This window comes from Strix uralensis, chromosome Z, assembly GCF_047716275.1.
Source record: "Strix uralensis isolate ZFMK-TIS-50842 chromosome Z, bStrUra1, whole genome shotgun sequence".
Lineage (NCBI taxonomy): Eukaryota > Metazoa > Chordata > Aves > Strigiformes > Strigidae > Strix > Strix uralensis.
The window spans coordinates 65655308-65667473 of record NC_134012.1 but is presented as its reverse complement, the minus strand read 5'-3'; the positions used below and the strand labels follow the sequence as shown (position 1 = coordinate 65667473).

The window sequence follows — 12166 nt, the reverse complement described above, 5'->3', positions numbered from 1 at the left end:
TTTCGTCTGAGAAATTAAATCAAAATTGTTGAGAGTGGTAATGTGAGAAATTTTTATGCTACTTGCTTGTGACTGCAAACTGCTGTTAGAGATGCTACCCTACTGGAAAGGGGTTGGGGGGCAAAGCATCTGTGATGAGCTTCTCTCCTTTTGCTAATAGAGAGTCTCAGTAACATGGAACTGGATCCAAGTCATGGTAGCTTTCTTTGCAGAGTGTTGAGGTGAATTCTCCCTGTTGCTGTAAACTTCTTAGAGGGTCTTGTTTTTCTTAGAGAGTCCTAGATGTTCAGGGCTGTAGCTTAACACTTTGGTCAGAATACTTAAGATTGGCAAGGAAAAGAGATAGGCTGTTTGTTTAGTGTTGATTGATTGATGTGGATACTTCTTTAATATTTCTAGGGCCAGAAAATGTCACTAATTCAGTGACTAATGCTGCACGTAGTTTAAAAGTGTGCATGAATGGCCCTTTATTTTGGATGGCTTCTAAGTGAAGATTATTGCCATCCCACCTGTCCCACTACAGGCACATACACATGTATGCATATCTGTTGTGATTCCTATAGGAAAGGGATTATCTTGCAAAGAAGTCATAATGTTCAGTAATCAGATTCATTTTCAAGAAGGACGCCTGTTTTTAAAAAGGGTGAAAAGAAACACCCTGGGAACTACTGACCAGTCAGCCTCACCTCTCTGCCAGATAAGGTCATGGAACAGATCCTTGTGGAAGACATGTCACAACACACGGAAAACAGGGAGGTGACTAGAGGTGGCCAGCATTGCTTCACCAAGAGCAAATTGTGCCTGACTAATCTGGTGGCCTTCTACGATGGAGTAACTGCATCAGTGGACAAGAGAAAAGCTACGGATGTCATCTAGCTAGACTTCTGTAAGGCCTTTGATATGGCCTCCCCCAACATTTTTGCTGCTGTGTTAGAGAGAGATGGGTTTGACAAATGGGCTCTTAGACGAATAAGAAATTGGCTGGATGGCCACGTCCAAAAAGTTATAGTCAATGGCTCAATGTCCAAGTGGAAACCAGTAACTAGTGGTAATCTAGTGAAAGATGTCCTTGCCCATGGTGGTGGGGCTGGACTAGATGATCTTTAAAGGTGCCTTCCCTTCCAACCCAAACCATTCTATGATTCTATGATTGTAAATTGGGAAGGTGAGGAGGGAGAGTTGCCCTTTGTGTGAGAGAGCAGTGGCAGCACATGGAGCTCTGCACCAGGGGTGGATAATGAAACAGTTGAGAACTTCTGGGTCAGGGTTAGTCGACAGGCCAACATGGGCAATGTTGTTATGGGTGTCTGCTACAGACAGTCTGATTGACAAGAATTAATAGGTCTTCAGACAACTTGAGGAAGCCCCATGTTCACCATCCATGGTGCTCATATGCTGCTTCAATTAGCCTGTTGCAGTTCAGGCTAGATAACTGGACAGTGAGGTAGGCTGAAAAGTGGCTCAGCTGCTGGTCTCACGGGGTTGTGATCAGCAGCACAAAGTCCACCCGGACTTTGTGATCAATCCCTGTTGACACAGGCCATCTTCATTAATGACCTGGGTGATGGGACAGTGTGCCCCCTCAGTAAGTCTGCGGACAATACAAAACTTAGAGGAGTGGTTGATACAGTAGGTGGGTGTGCTGCCATTCAGAGGCACCTTGACAGGCTGGAGAAATGGGCTGACAGGAACTTCTTAAGATTCAGCAAAGGGAAATGCTGAATCCTATACCTGGGAAGAAGTAATCCCATGCATCACTTGGTGGAGAAGGACAAGGGATCCTTGGGAACACCACGTTAAACATCAGCCAGCCATACACCCTTGCAGAAGAAAGGCAAACAGCATCCAAGGCTGCATTAGGAGGACAGTCAGCAGCAGATCAATCCTTCCTTTTTCCTCAGCTATGGTGAGACCACATCTGGACTCCTGTGTCCAGTTCTGGGCTCCCCAGTACAAGAAAGGGATGGATATAATGTAGTGAGTACAGTGAATGGCCATGAAGGTGATGAAGGGATTGGAATATTTGTCATACAAGGAGAGGCTGAGGGTGTTAGTACTGTTTAGCTTGGACAGGAGAAGATTTGACAGGGATCTTACCAGTGTAGGTAATATGTGATGGGAGGGAATAAAGAAGATTGAACCAACCTTTACTTGGTGGTGCCCAGTGAATAGACGAGGCAGTGGGCATAAATTGATACACAAGAAATTTTGTTTAAATGAAGGAAAACTCTTTTTATGTAAGGATTGTCAAACTGGAATGAGTTGCCCAGAGAGGTTATGGAGTGTCCATACCTGGAGACATTCAAGAGCTGACTGGACACAGTTCTGAGCAATCTGCTCTAGCTCACCCTGCTCTGAGTCTTTGGTTTTTATTTGTGGACCATCTAGACATTCATCAGAATTGTGCTGACAAGTCTTGGACCATACCATTTTGGAATTCCACAGACAAGGTGTGCTGACAGGTTTTTTGAGGGAAAGAAACCCCAGAAGATAACCCAATTAAACATCTCACATTTGCTGCTGCAGGTTCAAGCTTTCCAATGCAGATTCTTGGTTAGTAACAACTGGTGGATCATAACATTTCTGTTGAATACTAAGAGAAACACCTATGGCTGGAGCTTCAGTTTAAAGTGAAAGATACTTGAAGCTATAGCCTAAGCCTTGCTGCTTTTTAAAAATTATTACTATTTTCACTCTTCAACTCAATCCAAAGGGGAAATTATGAAATTCCTGCAGAAAGTGTTGTAATTTGCAGCACAGAGATAAGGCACCAGCTATTAATACCTTGAGTATGATGACTGAGTCATGGTAAGAAAAGATTCAGCCATTGTAAGCATAATGTATACATTCATTTTTTGGTGCAATGTTCATTTCCGTTTTTATGCAAAAAGATGAAGTATGATGTTAATGAGATGAATCAGAGTCAGATGGGAAGGCGGAATGACCTTTATATGCTGTTTCATGAAGAAGCCATGGAGTTCCTTGGATTCAGCCACTCCAATGTTAAGAACAAACCAGAACAGTACACAAAGATATCTTTGTCTTCAAGTATATCAGTTAATAAAGAACAGAATGAAGGCAGCGCAGTAACTTCTTTCTTTTTTTTGTTTTGTTTCATTCCCCAATGTTTGCTCATACAAACATGCATTTTCAAACCAAGAGGTGGTACAGCATTTCATGGGACTTGGCTTTTGATTTATTGGGATACAAAGATATCTTCCCAGTTAAACCTATCTTCAGATAAGTTAAATTTTAAAATAGGAACTTGAAGCTCAAATAAGGGCTTGATTATTTTGAGAAATAAATGCTAACGGTGAGGCATTAGGTTTTCTTTTGATAGAGATGGACGCATGCAGCTAAAAAAGAGTTCTGGAAAAGGCCACTAAAAACAACTGGCATAAAGGAAAAAAAAAGTTCTGGAAAAGGCCACTAAACACAACTGGCAAAAATTAAGCTGAAAGGAGAAGTATCTAGAAACACACTTTGGGACTTTGAGTTTGGAGCAAGTTCATTCCTCAGTGTAAGGTAGGCAGCTGTAGGTATCTAGTAATGCTTCCCTCATGTTCTGAACTTCTGGAAATGCATCTGAATGATGAACTAGGATTGTTTCTTTGAAAGGCACTTCACAGTAGAATGAAGAGTCACACTTGAGAGCAAGTTGGGTATTGTTATTAAAATGACTGTCCGCTTTTCACTTTGGAACTAATCCTGAACTTGTATTAGATGCATGTGTTGACTGAAATAATTTGATTTTTACTGGGAGCTTTATATAATTATGAAACTGGAGAAGTCACTTTTACATTATCCATTGTTCTATTTATATATTTTTTTCAAAATGATTGCTGCCTGTGCCTGGAACTAAGTGAAATTGTTATCAGATGCTTGGGAAGCATAGCCATCTGCTTTTGATAGCACTGGAGGGAGGCTGAAGCAGAAATCGCTAACATAATACTATGCAAGTAAACCTTTGCCAGTGCTTTGGGAAACCTGTAACTGGGCAAGCTTTCTTTGGATTTTGCTTCAAGTTTGACTTGTCTTGTGAGTATCCCATACAGGAGTGACTTGCAAATGTTACCCACCAGTTACCAAAATGCTTCGAGTCTGTGACCCTCCTCAGTTTATACTTACTACATACAAATATGCCATTGAACAGATATCATTAGAGTTGTCAAAGGACATTTGTTAACTGTGGTCCTTAATTCCTTTCTGCATGCTCTTTACATCATTCACAATATATAACAAAGATATAAATGTGGGTTTGACAGTCATCTTTCATAACGTGGACAGAATGGGTTTGTTGGGAGTAGCATAGAAGGAGGTATAATAAAAGTGCTAAAAGGAATTAAGAGAGAGGCTGCACAAAAAGCATGAAAAGGGAGCAGAACAGGAGCAGAAGATGTGGAGAGACTTTATTTAGATTTCAAAATATAACATGAACTCATTTCAGTGTTCTGTTTAATGAAGTAGTGTCATGTCAAATCTCAGTTTGATTAAAGCTCATTTTAAATGATCCTTTCTGGATTTTTGGATTTCCTCAGAAGTATGAATATTTAACTCATTTCAAATATATGGAAGAGGAACTTTCTAGGGAATCCACTGTTCAAAGAACTGTGGTAGGCAAATGAAAGTCTCCATGAGCACTGGCAGCTATCTTGATATGCAAGTGTTTGCTGCTGGCTGAATTGCACTTTCTAGCAGGTACCTGCAAGCCTCCTGCATAGCAGAATCATTATGCTTTGGAGTCTGTTAGACCAGACTGGACATTCTGAATTAAACATTGCTTTCTAACATTCTCACTTTGAATTCAGCCTGTAGTATATCACAAAGTGTCTTGTAGTGATAAGAGACTTACAAGTGGTAAGCACAATTCTTTCATAGCTGTACAAGAATTATGAATAGAAATACTTCATTCATCTTCATTCACTTGAAATAAAATTTAAAATGTTTCTGGATTTAATAATGTGCTTTTACTGAAAAGGCATAACAAAGAACATAGTGGGTTTTTTTCCCAAGTCTGGTATACTGTTGATCTACCAAGGAGTGAAAACGAGCTGTAACTTAAGTCTTTGTGACACCAAATTTACTTCAGTCATTGCTTTAACCCTTGTCATCTGAAACTGTACACCAAATGTTTCGCTGTGCTTTTAGCTAAGAAGGTAAGGATTGCAAGATGGAAAGATGATAGGATCATTATATAAAAATTTCCAAATTGGCCTTTTTTCCTTTAAGTTGTCATTAACTTTCAAGTTAATGTAGGGAAATAGCTAGGATTATTAACGTGAAGTGAAACTAAACATTTATTTCTTGCAAAAAATACAGATATATGTGAATGTTCACACATAGCATAATGTCCAGTGAGATACCAGTTTCTGAAAGTTATGCTCTTGCTTTCCTTTTGTGGTCAACCGAATTTATATTGTGATGGCATCCTATACACAATGACCAATATTTTAAGTATCATGTGTGTTGGAGTATGGGATAATGCACCTGTAAAATAAAGAAAGAAAACATGTCTTAAGTGCTTTCAGGAACAACACCTTTTTCCACGTTTACAATAAACACAGAAACTGACCTAAATATTCTATTTTAAATAAATGCTTTTGAAATTAAACTTACATAAAGTGAATAGAATGCTCTTCAGGTGCATGTAGGATCCACAATATGATTTTGGCAGAAATTGGTTTAATCTTTTTTTATCTTTATGTTTGTAGTGAGTGTTCACTTTTTTTCCATGTGTGAACAAAATGATGGTCTTCTGTTTTCACCTGCAGAATCCGGTTGTCACTGCTGATTATATCTTTTGAGAAGTAAAAAGGCTATCCAGGCAGTATCCAGGCAGCTTTTTGTGCTGCAGCTTTTTGTGTAAATATTTGGTAATGGGAAAATTGATGATGAAAATCAACAGTAATTGATGGGAGAGTAAAATTGTAGAGTATCATGAATCATCATGAATCATTGTCTGTCCATACCTACCCTTTGGCATGTATGAACCAGAACAGTTGGTGTAAAGATTCTGTGGATTCAGTGCGGGGAAATACATGTAGGAGAAAAGCTACTGCTGCTGTACTTGCAAAGGACTTCCAAAAATATAGGATTTGACTGTTTGCTTCTTTCCTGTGTCTCCTATTGTCCTCACTCAAGCTTTTAAAATAAATTTAGGGAGAGTAACGCAGACATGTTTCTACAGTATAAGAGAGAAAAGAAACTGTAATGTCTCTGTACCTATATTTAAAAGCATACTCACATTAAAACCTGAACCCACAGAATTCAGTAGTTGATTTAAAATTACTTCCTTCAGGGACATAGTCTAGTGCTAGTCTTGTCCTCGTCCCCGATTCTGAAAGCAGACCAGTCTTTATATGTGTTGTAAGTGTTCATCCACTGTCCTGCTTACACATATTTTTATCAGAAAACTTAATCAAAACTACATTTCTGCAAGAAAACATTACCTAGGTATAGACAACAGGTATATGTCCTGGAGGTTGGGGTTTTTTTCCTGAGATTTTCTTAGTTTGTTATTTGCTTGGTTTTGTTTTGGTTTTTGTTTATTTTTCTTCAGGTCAGAATTTTTTTTAATGTAGATAGGCCATCATGAAATCACCTTCTGCCACAAGAATCTTGGTTCCATATGTTGGTGGCAGCATCAATCAAGTTAGACTGCAAGCCATCTTTACACTATAGTAGAATGACTAAGTTTCACTGCCAAGGATTGCTTTGCAGCAGCTTCATAGTCCAGATGCCTGAAGCCAAACTGTGCTTCAGCTGTTAACTTTTCTATTACTCCTTTAAAGTCTCATATCCTGTGTGCGTAACTTTGTGTTACCAACTGACTCTCACTAGCTTAGCAGCAAAATCAAGGCGCCTAATGTGGTGTGTGTGTCCTTTGGTGTTTCCTCTAGAGATCAGCTATTTGATCATTTCCTACTTGGCTTGTACAATATGGCCTGGATGATGAGTGGCTCCAGTGGAAAACATGACTTTTTTCAGCCTTTAAAGCATTTGAATAAGTTTGTCCTGGAAACCTTTTGTAACACTAAATGGATGTTTTAATACATTTGGCACTTTTAGAGGTCATGGCATTTTATCAGGTTAGGGATTAATTGCTTTTATTCTGAGTAACTGGCTCGTTATGGTCTTGCTGCAGGAAGATAATGTAACTTTCTAGGTATGAAAAAAGTTTCAACCTCCGTAGCAATTTATTTTAATACTATACAAGCAAATATAAAAATATGATCACATCTCTAATTAATCATTCTTTGTTCATGGATCCTCTTACCTCTTTTTTTTTTTTCTTTCTTCCCCCCTCCTTAGATCCTGGATATGAACATTTTAAGATAGCAGAAAAGTCCCATGGCAATTGGATCAGACTGTATTTAGAGGGGAATAATTCAGAAATACTCTTAAATCTTGGCAAAAAGGTCCTGAAGCAATATTTGGAGGCCCTGAAGACTCTGAGTTCTTCACTAAGCAAACAAGTGGCACAATATGATATGTATTCGATGATGGTGGGGACTGTGATCATTATAGAGGTACAAAAATAAATCTGTAAAAAAACTAAGTACACAAACATAAAAGTTTCTGGTTTTTGACTACTTAGTGTATACTCTTACTGGCCTTTAGAATTACCAAGTATGAACTCTTAGAGTTGGTTGACTTTTCGCTTGAATGAGATTAATACTCCTTTTACAGTATAACTTGGCTTTGAAATTATTCAAGAGAGCTTTTGATATAAGCTACTTATGTTTTTATGTAACTAGTTACTGTAAATATGCACATGTGCTACAACTTAAATTACTCCTGTATTAACCTTCTACTTTTTAAGTAGCCTTACTGCATTAAAAAAAAAAAAAAGTCTGGCAAGTAAGTTCCTACCAGCTCCTCTTTATCTAACAGTAAGCGTAGCTGCTGAGAACAGGCAATATCTTGTGTGGGCAATTTTCACAATTCCAAGAACTGTTATTTGAACTGATAGGTGTAGAACCCTGAAATAAATACTTGCTGTAAGGTGCAGCGTTGCCACTTCATGTCTCATGTAGCAATAAAGATAAGATATCCCATGTCTGAAAATTTTAAGTGGTTCTCTGCAATTGCAATTTTGGGCAAATCCCAAATGCTGGAAATAGCCTCTGTGGTAATGCTTTGAGAACCATGCTGAAGGGATATCATGCCTGAACCCTGAACTTTCATGTACAGAAGCTTGCAATGACATTTTAGATGTCACGAGCATCAACTTTTGTAAAAATAAGTGTTGTTCCCTAGGATGGAAATACCTACTGCAAGCTTAATTTAGTCCTTGCATGTGTGTGGTGCTGTACAAGACTCTGTAATCGCTGTAGTACTGGTCCTGTTCAGTGCCTGGAATGGATAACAATACATGAGCAGCTATTCAGTATTTGAGTCTCCTTTGTCCTGTCAGGACAAAATGCCTCATTTTGTATGCACTGTTCTCTATGTACAGAATACATCTGAAATGGCTTTATGGTAGACTGCTCGGTGGGGTTTATCACTCTGCCTATCACTTCACAGGAATTAGTTCCACAATGCCCTTGGAAGTTGAGAGGTGGGTTCTGTTTCCGCTCTACAGATGGCAGATCTGGAGGTGGACAAAACTCAGCACAAAGCTGAGGTGCTTATATTTCTTTTTTATTCCTCTGTTTTTTGAACCTATGCTTCAGGCTCTTGACAGTTACTTTGGACCTGAAGGATTGGATTTCTTTTTTTTTCTGGAATGTGGTTGCATTTTACTCAATCAGTGGGCCTTCATCAGAAGAAACATGTAGCTACTGACCATGAAAATTTTGGTTGAGAAGAGCTTGTTCAGCATCACTGTAAGACTTGGTGCAAAATTGCTGAAGTTTTTTCTTGTCTCTGGTGCAGTACTCAAGAAACTGCCTTGCTTTCCAAAACCTTTTGGTCTTGATACGGATTTTCCACCCTCACTGAATAAATAAGGGTGGGGAATCTCACAGGTGACTTCAAACTACACCATGCTATAAATGCTATTTATCGTGTATTTCAGATGAGAAATCCTCTGGGACATGAATTGGTAACAATGCCTTTGCTCAAAAGAGCTAAATTTAGATTTGTAGATAACTACAATTCAAGCATTTTCCTATCATGAGTGCTTTGTTTTAATTGTAAATGCTCTGTTAAAAGGTAAGACCTAAGCCAGTTTGATACTATGAAACGTCATATTTTCATAACCAAGTGAACTGTGTGAAGTAGAATATGAAGAAGAAGGAAGACTACTGCAATACACTGGATTATTTTTGGTTTACTTTACTATACCTCACTGTATTGGAAGAATTTTAGGCAGAGGTCTTCACAAGAGGCAGTGAAAGATCACAGGTTGGCAGCTGTCTGATAGTTTTTATCTTGATCTGTTTTAATCTTCCCCTAGCACAGGCTGATTAAGCTCAGTCTAGTTGTAGCTCCATCTGTGTCCCTTGCAAAGCATTTTAGCATGTGGCTGAATTTTCCCTTTACTTGTAAGGGTTTGTACATGGGTAGCAGAGATTATTCATTATATTATTAATCTCCACTGCTACAGTTATCTGAGAGGCAACTTGGGATTCTGCCTGATCTGTGTGCAGGTTAGAGCAAAGCGAAAGTAAAACCAATAAATCAAATTAAAATGAGGAGAGGTACAAATAATAAGTATCAGGAAAATTCATAAGCTTGAAATGTAGCATACACTTGTGTGATACTATGAGAATTTTCCCTGGTCTGGGAAGCTATTTAACTCAGCAGGATCTCTGTGTATGTGTATTTCACACATTGTGAGATGAATTGCCTTTGACAGAGTGTGTATGTAACTTCAGGCATTTACAGGTGACAAATGATGGGTTGAATTTGTGTGCTTAGGAACTATTTTGATATTGGGAGTTAAAGCTCTTACTTTTGCAGGGAATGAAGATCATGCATGTGATCAGTTACCACAGGTGAGGAGGCACATGGTAATTTATTAAACTCTGGTAACTTGTGTGCCCAAGCCCTTAATAAATGCAAACACAATCTCTGATTCTCCCATTTGTATGGTAACGTCTTACTGAGGACAAAAATACAGCATAGTTCTTCACAGTTTTTTTTGATGAAGTATACATACTTCAGCAGCATGACATGGATGACAAGAGTATGATTTTTTTGTGTGAATTCTCAGTGTATGTTTTAGCTAACCCCAATACTTTAAGTATTAACTCTCTATTCTTTTTCTAGGTTCTGCTGCTGCTTTTGATCAGCGTTCCAAAAGCCCTGAGCAGCCAGGCAGAATTTGAAGTGCCCCTCTCCCCTCCACTATTCTCTCTGCTGTTTTACTTGATGTGTCTGATGTTATGTGCAGTTCACGTCATTGTATGCACATCAGCAGAAAGTTTATGCTATTTCTGCAGTATGTCCTGGTTAACAGCAGTTGGAGTGATGATGCTGATTTCTGCACTCATGTGCGTTATTTTATCTGCCATTGCAAAGGTCTCCGAGAATTCCACACTGCCGCTGAAGGTAAGAGCATGTGTTAATTACAGTTCCAAATGTTGTGTTCTTTATGTCATACTTTCAGGTAAAGTTTTATAGAAGTTTTCTCTGTGTGTACTTAGAGAAATTGTTATTTGTAATATAATTTGAATAATTTAAAATTGTAAGTGAATTGTGGTGTGTTCACTGTGGCATGATACCAATTGCTATAATGGAGATCATAGAAGTGCTTATTTTCACATTAAGAAGTGTTCTAATTAGTGTAAGTTATTTGCAGAGGATTTTAGGAGATCAGAAACGCTTTGTGTACAGATTTTTTGTTGGTACAGAGTGATGTTTCACAATTGCAACTAAAGCAAGATGTATGGTATTTTGCAACAACATGCACTGGTGATGATCTGTCCTTTCCCAAACACCACAGACACTAATGCTCTAAGACTAATAAGAAAACACTTTGCCCCTTTCTTATACTGGTATTCTTAATGCTTTTTTAAAAAGGGTTTTGAAATTGTAACAGAGGGAGCAAAATGAATCTGACTTCTAATTTTGAAGTTAAACTTTTAAAATTTTTTAAGTTTAAGAAATTGTATTTGTTACAATCTTTGGAGTGCTCAGAAATGTTCTCAGTTGTGTAAGTAGTAACCTTATGACTAACATCAGGTAGTTACTTGATGAGTGTTATTGTTGTATTGAATAGAATTGAGACAATTCCAAGGAAGCAGAATTTGCAATGTTTTCTTTCACTATGAAACTTAGTATGTCAAGAACCATCAGTCACACCATAAAATCATCTTCTAGCTGTTTTTTCTGATGCTTGTTAGTCACATCTTTCAAAAGTCTCTGAAATTCAGTAACTTTAATGCTCACAGCTCTCTATTCAATGGTGCAACCTCTGTGCAGTACAGTCCTTTGTCAATCTCTGTTTCTTTGAATTATGTTTGGGGTTTTAGTACCATTTTTTTCAGTGTGTGGCAACATGTGGCAAGTACATTGCTTTAATGATATGATGACATATTCCTTCAAGCTAAAAAGCAAACTTTCTGACTTAGAGAAACATTTAATAACTGCTATATTTCATATAATTCAGAAACTTTGCTACTCCTGAGTGGAGATTAATATTGAACTCTATGCAGCTGTATGATGTAATTCCCAATCTTAATTAGAAATTTAAATTCTTACAAGTAAGGCTGGTGATTTTTATTATTCAAGCTATACCAGTTTATAATTTTGTTTCTGTTAATTTCTGAATTTATGTTATGCCGTCTTGGAAATACTGCTTTTAGGAGAGAGGCCTTGGACTAAAACTAATGCCCTTCTCTCCTTAAGACAGCTTCCACCCCCCCCAGTTTTCTTCAGTGCAATTCATTTCAGTGTATTGAAAGTGATTAAAAAGGGAGTTTTTGGTAGAAAGTGGTGTTTCATTCTCATGTTTATCAGCCACAAAAGATTTAGGTGTGTCTGTTGATCATTTAGGTAGACTAAAATAGAGTAACAAGTCAGCTAACAACATCCGCTTAATGAAATCAGGGAGAGAAGTTTCATCTTGGGTCTAGCAGCTAACAGAGCAATCTTTGTAAGCATAAATCACAGTTTGCTTTTGGTACTGAAAACTTTTGTGTCGAAGTAGTGTTGTTTTGCTGCCAAAGCTAGTGATGCTTGTGTGGGTTTTTTTTAAAGGCAGATAAGAAGGTAAAAT

The 12166-nt window shown here is 38.0% G+C and overlaps 1 protein-coding gene across 6 annotated transcripts in view; it reads left to right on the top strand.

The window, feature by feature from the left end:
- Positions 1–12166, top strand: part of PIGG (phosphatidylinositol glycan anchor biosynthesis class G (EMM blood group)) — a 98640-nt gene that overhangs the window by 12549 nt on the left and 73925 nt on the right. For all 6 annotated transcript variants that reach the window (XR_012627018.1, XM_074855539.1, XM_074855536.1 and 3 more), the window contains exons 7-8: positions 7312–7529; positions 10216–10497. Coding sequence is in view for 5 of the 6 variants with exons in the window: in XM_074855539.1 (XP_074711640.1) it covers positions 7312–7529; positions 10216–10497 (500 nt within the window). In the remaining variant the exon portion in view is untranslated. The remainder of the gene's footprint in view (positions 1–7311; positions 7530–10215; positions 10498–12166) is intronic.